The sequence below is a fragment of the Aethalodelphis obliquidens genome, unplaced genomic scaffold, assembly GCF_003676395.1.
Source record: "Aethalodelphis obliquidens isolate GAN/ISIS:26980383/991018 unplaced genomic scaffold, ASM367639v1 scaffold25, whole genome shotgun sequence".
Taxonomy (NCBI): Eukaryota; Metazoa; Chordata; class Mammalia; order Artiodactyla; family Delphinidae; genus Aethalodelphis; species Aethalodelphis obliquidens.
In genome coordinates this window covers 23920337-23938326 of record NW_020837969.1, presented here as the reverse complement: position 1 = coordinate 23938326, position 17990 = coordinate 23920337, and the positions used below count along the sequence as shown (strand labels likewise).

The following is a 17990-nucleotide window of genomic DNA, read 5'->3' as shown; positions in this document are numbered from 1 at the left end:
AAATTATCTGTAAAGATATTAATTTTTCCTAAATTAGTTAAGGTAGACAATTCACTAAATTCTCAAAGGAAATACAATTATAATTTAAAAAATGATATCCCAGTAGATACCAAGATCACTGAAATTGGGGGAAAAAAACTTGCCTTATTTTCACTGTATTTAATGTCTACAAATTTTCGTTGTGGCTTTTTTTTTTTTTTTTTTTTTGCAGTACGCGGGCCGCTCACTGTTGTGGCCTCTCCCGCTGCGGAGCACAGGCTCCGAACGTGCAGGCTCAGCGGCCATGGCTCACAGGCTTCTCCGCAGCATGTGCGATCTTCCCCGACCGGGGCACAAACCTGTGTCCCCTGCACCGGCAGGCGGACTCTCAACCACTGCGCCACCAGGGAAGCCCGTTAAGTGGCTTTTTAAAAAAGTTTTACACCTTTATCTAGCAAGGGTAATATAAAATTTCACAAAGAATAAACTTCTTAATTTGCAGACTCCCAGAAGAGACTGTTGGTATAAGCAGTCTGACTTGGTTTTCAAATAATAGGTGAAATCTGATCCGTCTTGTGACCAGTTCAAGTTTGTCTAGGAGCCCACTTCCACTTATCTGTTGATACTGGATACTGCTGGATTACACCAAATTAAAACAAGGATAATTTTTATAAATTATACATTCAGCTGGGATACACAGGTTTTAAAGATGACAGAGACAAGAAATTTTCATAGATCTCAATTACATTAAATCTATCGCTTGCAACTTAAATTCTTTTTTAAAAACAAATAGCACTCATATCAGCTAAACCAAGTTCCTTAGGCAACACTTCTACCGTTAAATTTCTAACCAAACTTGAGATTTAAGAACAAAATTTTAAACTCCATAATCTAAAAACATCAGTACCTGAAGTTAACATATTTTTAGCATTTCATTAGTATTTCGCAACTGGCTAACTTAATAAGTCCCTTTCAAAACAAAACAAAAACTCAGAAAGTAAATATTTACACAAAGTATTTGAGAAGTTAAGAAATGAATGCTGACCTAAATTATTTTTAAAATTCTACATCCAGGGCTTCCTTGGTGGCGCAGTGGTTAAGAATCCGCCTGCCAATACAGGGGACCGGGTTCAAGTCCTGGTCCGGGAGGATCCCACATTAGTTGCTGTGGAGCAACTAAGCCTCTGAGCCACAACTGCTGAGCCTGCATCTAGAGCCCGCGAGCCACAGCTACTGAAGCCAGGGCACCTGGAGCCCGTGCTCCGCAACAAGAGAAACCACCACAATGAGAAACCTGCACACCGCAACAAAGAGTAGCCCCCGCTCACCGCAACTAGAGAAAAGCCCACACACAGCAACAAAGACCCAACACAGCCAAAAATAAATAAGTAAAATAGGTAAAGAAAGAAAGAAAACAAAACTTAAAAAAAAATTCTACAAAGTGAGAATTTTAATCTCCACTTTTAGTATATTTTTAATAAATATATGTAGTTGCAAAGGATTCTATCTCCCATTTTTGGTTTATTCAACTAACGTCAATATATACTACTTAACTTTACAGACTTCTAAATCAAGAATAAAATCATATAAACAAAAGGACTACAGAAAAAGCTCTTTGGCTATAAGGGTCATGACCTACTCATATTTGTACCTGCAACTGTTAGCATAATGCTGGCACACTAATCACTCAAAAAAAAAAAAAAAAAGTAACAGAATTAACTATTCATTCGTGAAGAAAAAGAACTTTCTTAGAATTTTAAATACTTCTGATTAGAAATAAAATAGAAGGAAAGAAAAAATATACTACCAAATATTATTATTGAACTTAGACATTTACAAATAATCACTGAAACTTAAATTTTGCTCAAAAAATTTACTACTTCACAGGGCACCAAGATACAAATTTGTTCTACCTGTCCCTTGACACAATGAAAGTAAACTTTTCTTAATTATCCTATAAAAGACCAGTCTAGGGATTCATCTAACTGCAATGTAATAAACTGAAACAGACAGCCTGGAAGCATTGCCTTAATGATACACACAGGTTTTGTCTAAGGTAATGAATGCAGTGCTTAAATGGAACTTAATATGACTCTCTGAGTTCTGATAACTAAAGTCAAAGCTATAATTGTAAAACAGCAAACCTCTGAAGAAAAGTGTAATAGGAGTAAAAGAAGAACTCTGAAGGTGACTCACAGACATACTTACAGATCCTCGGAGAAATAGAATTGGAACCCCAATTCCAAACTTTTCGCCTAAGATGGTCACGGCAGATAAGAGCTGGAATGCTTGTGGACCAAAGTCCTGTGACATATCATCTGAGTCATCAATGGAAAAGCAGCGATCCAATCTAAATAAAAACAATATGTAAAGAAAGCTTAGCCAAGGCATGTACCTTTAGAAATAAAAAGATTTAGTGTAACAGTTAGCCCAGTAAAAAAATATCTCAAATGTGCCAACTGCTTCAGAAGCTAAAAATAAAGTTCAATACAGCTGAGAGCATGTAAAGTATGTAAAACATGAAATATAAACGATAATATAGCATCACAGGTATGTTATATTAATGGTTCTCGACACTAGTGCCCTAGGATCCAAGTTTCACAGGAGGTATCTTGGGCCATAGAAAGAAACAGGTTCAAGCAAGCAGAACGCAGGATTACAGCTCAAATAGCTCCACTTGATCTACTGTATAAATACTGGACTTTTGTGTTAGGTTTTGATGGAAGAAAAGGTTTATTGCCTACCCCCACCCCTGTCGCAAAACTTCTGAACTGAAAAAACACATCTCCTTTGCAAGAAGTTGTTAAAGTCATACTTTAAAATATGACCAAAGATTATAAGCTTTTCATGTAAGTCCATTTAGAAGTTAAATTCCTAAGCCATCCTTCAGGTAGAAATTATCATTAACACAAATTAATGAAATTCTCATTTGTATTAATTCTCATTAATACAAATGAGAATTCTTTATGGCATGTTGAGAACAAAAGGACTCAGAAAAAATCAACTAATATAGTTCAACTACCTAATTCAGTTGCTTTCTTTATAATAAATATCTTTGAAATAGCAGTAAGAATATAGTCAGTATTCTAGATATATTTTTAGGGGAAAAAAGGCTATGTTTAGGTTTATTCTCTATTTTAACTTCTTTAATAGGATACTTAGTTCATTAATTTTCTTTTCTAATACGAGTATTTAAAGCTATCAAATTCCCACCAAGTATCACCTATGCTGCAGCATACAAGTTTTAATGTATATTACTGTAATTATCACTAAGTTCTAAAAATGTGTTAATTTCCAGTTTGAGTTTTTTCCTTGATTGACGAGTTACTTTAGAGCATTATTTTAAATTTCCAAATGAATGAGAATTTCCCTTTTTATTCTCTTGTTTACTTCTAATTCTGTTGCATTCTGGCCAGATAATGTGGTGTGTTTGAAACCAATACACTGAAAACTTGAGACAGGTTACAGTCTAGTACAGAGGTCAGAAAACTCTTCCTATAAAGGGCCAGACAGTAAACAGCTTAGGCTTTGTGGGCCAGACAAGCTCTGTGTCACAACTACTTAGCTCAACTCTGCAAAAACAGCCATAGATAATATATAAACAAAAGGGCATGGCTGTATTACAAAAAAACTTTATTTACAAAAATAGGCAGTGAGTGGATTTGGTCCATGGGCCATAGTTTGCCACCCACTGCTTTAATATATAGTACATTTTAAAATTTTTATTTATTTATTTTTGGCTGTGTTGGGTCTTCATTGCTGTGCACGGGCTTTCTCTAGTTGTGGCGAGCAGGGGCTTCTCTTCGTTGCGGTGCGCAGGCTTCTCATTGCAGTGGCTTCTCTTGTTGTGGAGCATGGGCTCTAGGCGCACGGGCTTCAGTAGTCGTGGCTCACGGGCTCAGCAGTGGTAGCTCACAGGCTCTTGAGCGCAGGCTCAGTAGTTGTGGCGCACGGACTTAGTTGCTCTGTGGCATGTGGGATCTTCCCGGACCAGGGCTCGAACCCGTGTCCCCTGCATTGGCAGGAGGATTCTTAACCACTGCGCCACGAGGGAAGTCCCTATAGTTCATTTTTATAAATATGCCATCTATGTTTGAGAAGTATAGTCTCTAATTCCGCGCTTCCCAGCCCGTGTGCTACAAATGGATTATAGGTGTGCTGAAGGTTAATCCCTTGAGACCTTAGGGTTCTGAACAGAACCTAGACTCAATTAGCCATTAACTATGTGGGTCACGAAGTAAAAATGTTTGAGACACATTACTCTAATTGCTTGGTAAAGGCTTCTACATACTGCATGTCCAATAAATCAGACTTGTTACCATATTGACCAGATTTTCTACTGCTTCCTAATTTTTTGATTGCTTAACCTACCAATAACTAAAAATTATAATCAACCTCTCCTACTTTGATGGTGGAATTGTTGATTTCTTCCAGCTTTTCTGTCAGTCTGTGCTTTACATAGTTGTAGGGGTTTTTTTTAAGGTGCATAGAACAATTCTGTCCTCTTGGTGGAGGAACCATTTATCACTGCATAGAGACCGTCTCCATCCCTAATAAAACTCCTTCTGTCTAACAGTATACAGCTACCACACCTAGTATATGGTTAGCTCAACTGCATACACCATTTGTATTTTATTTTCTCAATTAATATACAGTTAAATTGATTGTATGTCTGTGTGTGTGTGTTAAGGTCTACAAATTTAAACACATTCATAGATTCTTCTAACCATCACCACAATCAGAACATGCAACAAATCCATCACTGCAAAATACTCCCTTATGCTATTCCTTTGTAATCACAACCTTGACCCCATCCCTCTAATCTCTGGCAACCACTAATCTTTTCTTCATCTCTACAGTGCAGTTTTATGTTTGAGAGAATATCACATAAATAGTAGAACTGGCATTATTTCTTCTTTTGGGGGGGGCAGAATTTGCCACTGAAATCACTTGGGCTAGGGAATTTTATTTTTGGAAGTTTTTAACAAGGATCCAATTTCTTCAACAGTGGTAGGATTATTCAGGTTATGTACTTCATTGTGAGTGAGGGGTTTTTTTTTTTTGTTTTTTTTGTGTGTGTGTGAGTGAGTTTTATTAGTCTGAGGTTTTCAAGGAATTGGTCCATTTCACCTAAATTACTGAATGTATGTGCACTGAGTTATTCATAGTATTTCCTCATTATCCTTTTAATGTCTGTTGTGGCTAGAGTGAAATTCCCTCTCTCAGTTCTGATATTGGTAATCTGTGTCTCCTCGTCTTCTTTTTTTTTTTTCTTTTTAGAACTTTCTATCAGTTTTATTGACCTTTTCAAAGAATGAGTTTTTGAGTTCATTGGTTTTCTCCAATTGTTTTTGTTTTCTATTGATTTATGCTCTTATCTTTATTCTTTCCTTCCTTCTGCTTCCTTTTAGTTTTCTTTACCCTTATTTGCTAGTTTAAGGTGGAAGCTTAATTACTAATTTGAAACCCTTCTACTGTAAGTATTTAATGCTCTAATCTTCCCTGTCAGTATCACTTTAGCTGTACCCCATACATTTTGTATTTTCATTTCACTCAGTTCAAAATATTTTCTGATTTACCTTGAGACTTCCTCTTTGACTAATGGATTATTTAGTAGTGTGTTACTTAATTTCCAAGTGTTTGGAGACTTTCCTGTTATCTTTCTGCTGTTGATTTCTAGTTTCATTCCATTTTAGTTAGAAAATGTATTCTGTATAAATACAAATCTTTTAAATGTGTTAAGGTTTGTTTTATGATCCAGAATACAGTCTATTTTCATGAACATTCCATCTGCACCTGAAAAGAACGTGTATCTGCTGTTGTTAGGTGGAATGTTCTATAAAAGTCAATTAGACAGTCTGCTGACAGTCCTGTTCCATTTCTTCTATTTTCTTACTGATTTTCTGTCTACCAGCTCTATTAATTACTGAGAGATGCTGAAGTCACCAACTCTACTTACAGATTTCTCGATTTCTCCTTTCAATTCGGTCAGTTCTTTTCAAAGTATATACACATTTAGGATTAGGTGTTCTTGGATATAATGGTTATCTTTGTGTGTCAGCTTATGGTACCCAGTCATTTGGTCAAACACTAACCTAGATGTTGCTATAAAGGTATTTTGTAGATGGGATTAACATTTACAATCAGTTGACTTTAGGTAAAGGAGCTGACCCTTGATAATGTGAGTAGGTCTCATTCAATCAGATGAAGGCCTTAAAGAGCAAAGACTGAGGTTGGCTGGAGAACAAGGAATTGTGACTCAAAACTGTAATGTAGAAACCCTGCCCAACTTTCCAGCCTGCTAGGCTGCCTACAGATTTCAGACTTGCCAACCCCTACAACTGCATGAGCCAATACCTTAAAATTAACCTCTCTCTCCCTCTCTCATTATCTCTCTGTCTGTGTGTGTGTGCGTGTGCGTGTGTGTGTGTACACATATGTGCATGTATTGCTCTGGAGAACCCTGACTGATACATTGGTAAACTCTTTTATCATCATGTAATGTCCTTCTTTATCCCTGCTAATATTCTTCCTCCAAAGTCTCCATTATCTGACATTAAAAGTAACAACTCCAGCTTTCTTTTGATTAATGTTTTCATGGTATACAGTTTTTATCTTTTTATTTTTAATCTACCTATATAATTATACCTATAGTGGATTTCTTGTGGACAGCATTTGGTTGGGTCATATTTTTAAACCAATTCTAACAACTTTTGCCTTTAAATGTTATTTTTTTTTTTTTTTTTTTTTTTTGCGGTACGCGGGCTTCTCACTGTTGTGGCCTCTCCCATTGCGAAGCACAGGCTCCGGACACACAGGCTCAGGAGCCATGGCTCACCGGCCCAGCCGCTCCACGGCATGTGGGATCTTCCCGGACCAGGGCACGAACCCGTGTCCCCTGCATCAGCAGGGTCCTCAACCACTGCGCCACCAGGGAAGCCCTAAATGGTATTTTTAGATCATTTACATTTAATATAACTATTGATATGTTTAGATTTAGGTCTACCATTAATTGATCTATTTATAAAAGTAAAAGATTGTAATACTGTTTGCTTTGTCCTCTTTTTCAATAAATAAATTCATTATTTTGTTTTTAAAAAACTGCAATACATATCACTCAACAAAAATTCAATTAAAAATTATTTGCAAAGGAAGAGAAACAAAGACTTTTAGAATGTCCATCTAGAAGAAGGAAATGTTACCTGGACCTGCAATTATCACAGCAATTTTCAGTTCCCATAATTCCCACGGAGGCCTTTCCTAGCTGTTTGTCTTCAAAATGAGACAAGATGAGTCTACCCAAGAGAAAATTTTAAAATTAAATAAAAGAACAAAAACATACATGTTAAATTCATTGTTGAAAATAATGAGGTGAAATCAACATTAATTGATTCAGCTGAGACCTCATTATTTGGCTTCAGTTTACTGAGGCACAAAGCAAGTTGCCTTAAAAATTCAGCACATATGTTAACACCATCAAATATCTTTTAAATACTTCTAATTACTTTGCAAAACTTTTTCCTTAAGAATATTATCTATACATCCTTGTTATTAACTGATATAAAGTAAATAATACTTACTGTCGCCTACACATTCTGGAATTAAGATATCTATACATCTTTGCCATCATCTTTAATTTGTATAATCGAAACTTTTCATTGCATATTTCACTAAGGAGGCACCTGTCAATTAAAAATACCACAGTACTATTAAAATTGTATTAGTTTTATTTCATTTATTTATTCCTGTTTATTTTTCATAGTCTATAACATCCACAGTGCTAACAAGATAAAGAACATTTCTATCATCTCAGCAAGTTATTGTGTCCCTTCCCAGTCAATGCCCCCATAAGAGGCAAGCATTTTTCTGATTTTTATGAAAATTACTTTTGAAAGAATTCTACCCATGTCCAAGCATCAATTTTTTAGCTGCCTATGAAAAACTGTTAAAACCCTAAAGTTCTTCATTTTGACTTATATGCTACTTGCTTTTTTGGCAATATTTCTACTATACGTGAATTTTTACCTTTTCCCAGTAAAAGGTTATTCTTTAAGTTATTTTATATGAGAAACTAAAGGCATCTAATCTATATAAGGAATACTGAAAAAGACTCATGATCTAAATATGAACCTTCATCACTTTAGCTCTTCAGAGAACTTCTCAGCCCTCTAAAAACTACCTCTTTGTATTATGGGGCATTATAGGACACTAATAAAATATCAGAATTAAGTTCCTTCCTCAAACAATTCTAACCATTTTTTCCCCCATAATACTGAATTTATATAAACTTTTTAAATAACACTAAATACATGGGTTTTTTTTTAAGTTAATGCTGCTATACCTCATCCTGACTGTTAATTCTACTCTCCTGTGAAGAAATTCCATGACTATCGTACATCAGATGATGATAATCTTCCAAATAGTCTTTGTATATCTTTCTGAGAATAAAGAAAAATCTGAGTTGAATAGGTTTCAAATATTTCAAAAGAAAATAATTTATCCACAAGATCTAAGTGATAATACTGATCCTCATCACTCATGTTTTGACTGTACAGCTTTCTAACTGATAAAAATACCTCTGTACAATTCTCAAGGATGACACCCACAGGGAATCCAGTTAAGTGAGCTCTGGAAAGTCTGGACACACAAATGATCTCTTATTCAAAAACATTCTTATCATTTGACACCACCAACCACCATGCCTTTCCATGTAATTTCCCTAAAAAGTCTCTTCCAACGATTGACTCTAGTTCCTAGGTCAACCATCTAACCTCATTATTCCTAGCTCATGGGCTAAATATTAGTTCCTTTTTTTGCTCTGTTTTGTTTGTTTAGCTCACCTCTTTCTCCTCAGATAGAAAGAACAAAGGAAACAATGCCCACACTCTGAGAGCTAGAGCTTCCCTTATGTTTGGTTCCCACGATCTACATTTAACTAATCTCATCAGTTTCAGTAACAAATTGAAGAAAATAAAGTAACAAGTCTCTAACAACAAATCAAATGAATATTTATTCTTCTTTTAGGACCATCAAAATCATTACAGTATAATATTCCACAGAATAAAAACAAGTTGAAAAAGAAGAAATATTCTAAAAACAATACCATAAATAGAAATCAGGTGGAGCCAGTGGAAGATTTGTTAAACTGAGATTAATTTGCAAATTATTCCCTTTAAACAAAGATTACAGTAACTATTGGGTTTGACTGTTTTAAATAATGGCAGGTGCAGACATTGAGACTTTGCCAATAAAAAATATAAAATTGCATATTTACGCTGATGATTGGACAAGTTTCTTCTCTCAGTCACAGGATTCTAGCATAAGACAGACTAAAAATTTTGTGAATTACAGTGATCTTTTCATTTGAAAACCAGCTATTCCATTTATTCTAAAACTTTGTTTTTTCTAATAGAAGAGGTTTGTCACAAGGATGGCAGAGATCTGGGCCTCGATCCTTGCTGAAATTTTTTTTAATGCTGATTAGCCCTATAGTTTTATTTCCTTTAATATGGATGCAAAGAACAACCTGTCTGTACTAAAGATTCAAGAGTGGATTTCCCGGCACCACTATTTGATTACTAATCACTGTTACTCCCTGTTAAATCTTAATGAGATAACCATTTAAAATATCTTTTGAGACTCAGATACACAGGAACTATATCTATTGATGAACCTGCCAAGCCACAATATAAAACTTGGGCTGTTAAGTCTTCAGCATCTTTAACACAATGCACAAATAAAATCAGAACTGGTAGGAATCAACTTATGTTTGATGCAATCCCAAATTTAATTGTAGCATGCAGAGCTGTGTTCTATCCCAATTATTTAAAATTAGTTTATAAAAAGCTTCACATAGACACCAGTGTCAAAAGGAAAATAATAATTGTTCTTCTTAAGAAGATGGTTTATTGACTGTATGTTAAGAAACAAAAGTTAGTGACTACTCTTAAAAGAAGCTTAAAATTTATAGCAAACATTCTTACCTAATTAATCCCTATTCTTCTTTCATATCTCAAGTTAACCCATTACTTCCTCAAGGAAGCCTTATCTGACCTTTATAACTTGGTAAACACACACCCATAATATACTCACTACTCAATGCAATTTCCTTCATAGCACTTAACACAGTTTTAATTTTATACAAATTTGCATGATCCTTTTCAAAAAATCGTTTGGTTATTCAAATTTTCAAACACAAAAGAGCAGTAAAATGAACACTATGTATCCGCGGTTGTATGATTCTGTGACTAAGACCTGCTATTCCCATTATACAGTAAACTCTATAAAAACAGGTACTATATCTGCTTTTATTTACCATTGGATCCCCGGCACAAAGCATAATGCTTGGAACATAGTGAGTACTCCAAAAAAAATTGTTGAGTAATAAATAAAAACAAAAACTGTATTAGATAGCCACTTTCGTCATTTTAATAAGATGGGCTAATAGGTCCATCCAAGAGCTCAACTTATGTAGCTATATGGAGGTGCATTCTGAAAACACCTCATCTCGGCAGGCCCATCAGTTACCATGTATAGGTTTTTTTTTCTTCAATTTTTTTTTCTTATGGATGAAGAAAGAAGTTGGTAAACCTGCCCCTAAAACTTTGCAAGATGAAGTTTTCCTTTCAATATCAATCTCACAGAACATAAGTGCCAACAAGATACCTGTTTAGTACTTAAGTGGAATGGTTTTCCTGTATCTAGAAACTAAGTACAATATTTTTTTCCATGGCAGTCAGTCAGTACAGGGCAACATGATCATTCACACACTGCCAAGGAGAGCTGGCATGCTCTCCTAGAACTAACAAAGGAAATAAAAATGGTAATTAGGGACAAACTGGGATTGGTAGAAGTCATTTAGAATAAGCACCATGGCAGCATGAGAAGAAAAAAATAAAAACAAAATAAATGGTATCTAAAGTAACTATGGCTGAAGACATATCAAAACTTGAGAGAACCTGAGGAGAAAAACAGCTCATCGATGAACAATATTAAAAAGTGTTCCATAGGGCTTCCCTGGTGGCGCAGTGGTTGAGAGTCCGCCTGCCAATGCAGGGGACACGGGTTCGTGCCCCGGTCCGGGAAGATCCCACATGCCGCGGAGCAGCTGGGCCCGTGAGCCATGGCCACCGAGCCTGTGCGTCCGGAGCCTGTGCTCCGCAACGGGAGAGGCCACAGCAGTGAGAGGCCCACGTACCGCAAAAAAAAGAAGAAAAAAAGTGTTCCATAAGATCTACGTTACATTCCCAGTATAGTGCTGTTTTAGTTAACTCTTCACACTAAATGAGGTATAGAAGAAATTAGGTCATCTCCTCTGGGTAGCAACACACCACAAAGTTCTTCTTAGACGTCTTCTGTTTTCTTTTGGTTTTAAAGGCACTTATACATATTACTTTAAATTTTGAATGTTGTCTCAAATACTTTCGAAGCTTATGTGGAAAGAAAGAAATCTGCAAGGGTGAAAGCAATAGATGTTTTTACCTATTTGTGTTAAAGTCTCCTGGAGCCCAAAGTACATGACAAGAACTTTGAAGTCCATCACGGCCAGCTCTACCGATCTCCTGGTAATATGATTCCATTTCCTTAGGAGCACCGTAATGAATGACTTGGCGAATGTCAGCTTTATTAATGCCCATTCCAAAAGCTATGGTAGCTATTACACACTGAGAATAAAATAACAACATAGTTTGACAATCATTTAGCAGAACTAAAACCTTACATGTTTACCTTTTGGTAAGAATAATTAGTTCATTAACTAATTAACTAAAGTCATGGCACGAAACTGAATTTAATATAATTTCAACCAATTGCTTATAGATTAAAAGATTATCTGCCCAATTTACAGGTTAAGGAATGGTGACCATAAAATAGGATTTGTTCCCTCTCTATTAAAAGAAGCAAATAAAGTGGTTTCTCTGAATGCACATGAGTACAAGACAGAAAAGAGGCTCTTAAACTATTTATTATATTAAATGAGCCTTTGGGATAATATTATGAAGTTTCAAGACTGCATAGTATCTTAATATTTTCTAGCATTATTCTAAGGTAGAAGGAAGCTTCTCATTAAAGATGGCAGAATGAATCATGAATTTATCTCTGCATATTTAAAAGGATAAAATTGGTAGAATATCTAATATGAATGAGTATACCAAGATCAGATTTACATGACTAGGGGAAATCTTAGGGAAAAATTAGTGGTAAGCACCAAAAAAAACTACACAAATTTTTTTTAAAGTATTAATAATAAGAATACAAAATATGTACAAGTAACTGTAAATATACTACATGTCTTACAGATAAAAAACATTTATAGAGAATACATAAATATATAATATTTGAATATATATACTGATCTAACCAAAATTATGGTATTAATATTGGAAGTGAAGGGGGTAGAAACTTCTGGATAGGGTGAGAAGGGCAGGAAGGGATGTGAAAGAGCTACATCTTCATCTTTCATAGCAGGGAAACAGAGATAATGCCTAAATCTCATAAGCAAATAAATAAATAAACTAAGTAGCAGCAGTATAAGCAAATTATTGTAAGATACAGCGGCAAACACCAAAAGACTAAGCTAAAAGCGATGAGAGTAGGAAAAAGAAGCAGGGAAAGAATGAGGGGCTGACGCTTTTCATTGTAAGCACTGGAGAACGATTTGGTTTGTTAAACTATGTGTGTGTATAACTGATAAATATTAAAGTGCCATTTTTAAAAATGTGTTAAGATGCATCAAGAGTAGAAAAAAGAGGAAGGGAGGGAGGGAGGACAAATAAAGGGAAGTATGAGAAAGATGAAAGAAAAATAAATCTAGGGATGGAAATAATATTAAAAAAAAAGCTCTGAGTGAATAAAACTAGACAGTTTTGCTGTATTTAAGAGTAAATAAGCAATATAATAATTCCAACTTTTCTTTTTTAAAATGTTATTTCTTATTCAATTTTTTTCAGCTTTATTGAGATATAACTGAAATATAACACTATGTAAGTTTAAAATATATAACATGATGATTTGATGTACGTATATACTGCGACATTACCTCAGCAAAGTTACTTAACACCTCCATCACCTCACATGATTACTGTGTGTGTATGTATCTGTGTCTGTGTGTATATGTGTATTTGTATGATGAGAACTTTTAAGATCTAATTTTCATCATATGATACTGCTTTTAGATGAGATCAACCTATTCTGCAGACATGATTTTCAAAATATCCTCATAGACGCTCAGGTGTAAATGAAGATATTTTATCCAATAATTTATTCATAACCTCATTCCAGACAGGAAAGGAATTCAGGCCATCTTGAAAAGGCAAATAAAATACAAAAGGACATAAAACTAAAAGTCAGGATTAAAAGAATGAATGGTCACGAACTCAAAATGCAAATCTACATCCAAATGTGGTTAGATTTGGTTATGAATAATAGGAAAGAAAAAAAATCTTGTCTCCCTCATATCTTTGGGAGATGTTTCTATCTAAATGAATAATTAGTAATACACCAAGATAGAAGAAACAACTGGTCAATTATTGGCTCTCGATTGTTAAGATTCAATAAGCAGCAGCTAATAAATTTTATCTGATACTTTTCAAGCTCCAGAGATAACAGAATAAACATGTAAGCATTTAAGAATTTGGATAAAATCTCTACTCCAGGCAGTTGTGATAGCTGTTCCTAACTTTGGAAAGAAGAGGAAGAAAGAGAACAGATGCCTTCAGGCAGGTATGCATTGCATCATGACAATGCACAGTGAACTGCATAGACAGAGATCTAGATACAGAGGAAACTGATGACCTATTTGACAGAAAATGCAAAGCAGAAGTTAAGTTCTTCTCAATTTGAGATGACTAGTCCAGGCTTATAGCGACAGGGTGTGGAAATGATGTTGATGGTGTTGATTTAAACCTGCTCACATGGCTTGAATTTAAATCTTCCCAAATAATCTGTATGACACCCACTGAAACAGGATTCCAGTCATTTTATGAATCTCAGCCGTAACACTTTACAATAATTTCATCAATACCCTTCCTTTCTTCAGTTTTTCTCCTTCAGATCAGTCCTACTTGGTGCTCCCAGTCTAATGTTTCTATAATACTATTATCTTGCTCAAAAATATAGAGTAGTCTGTCACAGTGGTTTCCAAATTCTGTTCTGCAGAACTTTGAGGATTCTAAAATACCCCCAGGGACTGACTTGGAGATAGGGAAGCTCTTGGACCCCTTCATCCGTCACATCAACTTCAACAAGAATGATTCTACTTTAATCTGTTTTACCTATTAGATAAAATTTCATTTAAATAAAGAATTCTACGGCTAAAGTAGTCTGGAAAAACTAGAGAAACTTCACACCAATCCCAGCTTGCCTCTTTGCAAGTTTTAAGACCCTCTACAACCTGGCCAAACAACCCATTCAACTCTTTTCCTACGAGTCTCCACCATTCCTCCCTGCCTTCTTACCTATACTTTGTGCCCTTCCTACTCCATACTCCCTTCTTCTCCAACCATTGCAAACTACTCACCATTTCCTGAACCCAGTACGCTCTCTCATATCACAGTGCCTTTGCACATGCCAGTCCTTCTTCCTGGAATTCTATAACCTATTCCTTTTCCCTCATCACCTCCTGGCCTTGCATACTTGACAAACTGTTATTCACTTGTTCAGATTCTATTCGGATTGCTTCTTCCTGGGTGAACCAACCCCATTACACGACCTAACTTAACAGCCAGCATTCCCTCCCCTGTGCACCTAAACACTATTCTATGTACAGGCTGCCATTTATATTAGCCTGCAATAGTTTTCTTACATATCTATCTCCCACATTATATACTGATTCTATCAGAGTGACTGCTTTATGCTCATCAGAAAGAAGGTATTCAAATGTATATGTATGAATAAATCACTTGGCTGTACACCTGAAATGTTTTTATATACCATTTTGTTTTTCGATTTTTTTAAACAAAAAATGAATATTTTTCACGATTAGACTTAAATTATGAAATTCAATTCCAACTTTAAAGAAATTTTTTAATTAATTTTTTTATTGGAGTATAGTTGACTTACAATTTTGTGTTAGTTTCTGCTGTACAGCAAAGTGAGTCAGTTATACATATATGTATATCCACTCTTTTTTAGATTCTATTCCCATATAGGTCATTACAGAGTATTGAATAGAGTTCCCTGTGCTACACAGTAGGTTCTTATTAGTTATCTATTTTATATATAGTATGAAATTAACAACACTGTAAATCAACTATACTCTAATATAAAATAAAATTTAAATTAAAAAAATTTAAAACATTTTTAACTAAAAAAAAAAATTAAAAAAAAAAAGTTGATTGTCCCTCCTGGAAAGAAAAGGAGAAGAAGAAGAAGGTATTCAATAAAGATCTTGTAAATAAATATTAGAGAAACATCTGTTTCCACTATGGGGAACAGACAGTAATGATGATCAATCTTCACACCTGAATTTCATCTCTCATGAACCTATGATGAACTTGTCTCCTTAAGTTAATACTCAGTCCTGCATGGTATGTTCCACAGGCTAACTTCAGTTTCTTAAGTTCAGCTGTAACTCGTTCTGTCATTCTTCTAGAAGGACAGTAGATGATAGCTGGACCTTCAAATTCCCAAGCAGAACTAAAGAAAAAGAAGAGCAAAAGGACAAACATATACATATAGGCTTCAGACCAGTTTGAGTTTTACCTAATTTAATTTTCCCTTTCTTTTTAAAATTTTAATATAATTTCATTTTAATTTAGTTTTTAAACTTTAATTTTCCTTTCAGTAAAAAACTAAAAGGAGAAAGCATATAAAAAACAATGACATATTTAACAAATACCTGAAACATTTTAGACACTCAAACGTGGAAATAAATTATATTAAACCCAAACACCTCTGACTTCACTTTTTTGTTCAAATTAAAACCAGAGACAAGTTTATTTATTGAAGCAGAAGTCTTGCTAAAAACCTGTAAACTAATGGAAACGCAATTACTGTCCTTTGGAATTGTAAAGCACTAGATTAACAATTAGTCTTCATTTATATAAGAAATGTAATGTTTACATAGGAGAAGGAATAAAATTTATATTATTCTTATGCCCTCTTATGATCGTAAAATTGAATTTCTAAATCTGTTTACTAAAAAAGCAAGAACTTTCATGCAATAGTAAAAGATCATTTTTATAGTTCAAGGAAGTATTTACTAGTAACTTGAGACTATATGACCATAACAGAAAATAACATCTGTTATAAAGCCTGTTTTAGAAATTTGCGCTTACTTATTAAAAGTATAAATAATGATTTCCATAGAACATTTATTTAATTCCTCAACATATTCATTTATGTAAATACATTCATTTATGCTGACCTAACCAATATAAAAAGAATATACTATTTAGATTTAGGAGAAGTTATTTTATTTAATTTTTAATGTGCATAACCTGTGATACAATTTTAGGAATCTATTTTACAAACACACACATCTGCTAAAAGATACATATACACAAATATTCACAACAAAACTATAATAGTGAAAAATAATCTAAATGTTCATGATCATATACATTCATACTACAAAATGTGAAGTAAATATTTAAAAATTAAATGTATATAAAACCTTTAAGAAGGACTATGGTAAAAGCCACTGAAAACTTAGAGGGGAAAAATTAGACAGTAATTTTACTCTACGAGTCTTACTGAATAATCTACTCAAAGCAATTTTTGAGAGTGACCAAATGGACTTCCATGTCAAAAATTCATAGTAGATAACTCCATAGAGTGAAAAAAAATGCAAATTATCTTTTTAATGTATAAGAATCTCATTTAAAAAACATTTTTCAAAGAAGGAAAAATTGTGCACCAAAATGTGAATACTGTATAACATCCTAAACATTAAACATAATATATAGAAAGATAGCAGCAATACTTTATATAACAGGAGAAAATTGCAGAAAAGACTGACATACTATAGCAAACTAACAACAATAACAACAACTGGGAACACATATTTGCTCAGTACAAAGAACAGACACCTAAAACGCTAAATGCAAAAATACCAACAGTAATAATAACTGAGGAATGGGACTGGAAAAAAAATCTACGTACTCTTCAATTTACATGCATCTGTATTGTTCAAATTGATACAAACAATATGGATCACTTTTTACATTAAAAAAAGCAGAAAATACAAAAATCTGAACTTATAGAGCAGAAAAATCAAAGCAGTAAAAATTCCTATTGATTACAGCAGTGAAATGGCTGGTAAAAGGACTTTGCTCCTTGTCTTCTTTGAAGAAAGAATTCAGCAAAGAGACCAAGATTGTGAAGCAGATACAGCATTTATGAGAAGCAAAGTATATGCAGAAGAGCACATGGGCGAACTCGCACAGTTAGCTGCACCCAATAGGGGTGGCTTAGATCGCGTATATGGGGCAGTCTTCCAGGTTTTCCCTAGCCAATCATCTTGCTTGTGCCCATATTTGGCCTGACTCAGGTTCCTTCCTGGTCAGCTCGAAGGTTTCTGGGAGGTTGGCAGGACATATTATGGGGCTGGTGTCTCTTCCCTCCTTTGGCCCCTCCCCTAGAGTTGTGTTATCTGGAATTCCTTAGGGGACAACTGAGGACCTTCTCTACACATGTGATGGGCTGAGAAATCCCCTTGAACACAAGAATGAGGAAACTGTGGTCTCAGGGCCCAATGCTCCTCCTGGCATCTTATCTCAAAGTGACAGCAGAAGACTGGCTGCAGCTGCTCAGCCTGGGGCCCATCTATCGCCTACCTCAAATCCCGTCTGAGAGGTGTGGACCCCAAGGAATCTTTACTGGGAAGATAAAAGGGGATGGTCCTTCTGTAGCTTCTTCAGGCTGCCATTGGGCTCATGGACCCTACTTAACTGGTGCCGTGGAACTCTCACCCTGCCTTGTCAAGGGACCCCAGAAAGGCTTCTGCTGTTATCCCAGCAGGATCTCTTTCAGGGAGTGGCTGGAATCCCTGCATCACCATCATCTTGACATGG

General features: G+C 35.0%; 1 protein-coding gene across 5 annotated transcripts in view; it reads right to left on the bottom strand.

Moving 5' to 3' along the window:
- Positions 1 to 17990, bottom strand: part of WRN (WRN RecQ like helicase) — a 129520-nt gene that overhangs the window by 29907 nt on the left and 81623 nt on the right. For all 5 annotated transcript variants that reach the window (XM_027122784.1, XM_027122780.1, XM_027122783.1 and 2 more), the window contains 5 exons: positions 15438 to 15612; positions 11461 to 11642; positions 7560 to 7661; positions 7182 to 7274; positions 2188 to 2329 (listed from right to left, as the gene is read on the bottom strand). In XM_027122784.1, coding sequence (XP_026978585.1) covers positions 2188 to 2329; positions 7182 to 7274; positions 7560 to 7661; positions 11461 to 11642; positions 15438 to 15612 — 694 coding nt within the window. The remainder of the gene's footprint in view (positions 1 to 2187; positions 2330 to 7181; positions 7275 to 7559; positions 7662 to 11460; positions 11643 to 15437; positions 15613 to 17990) is intronic.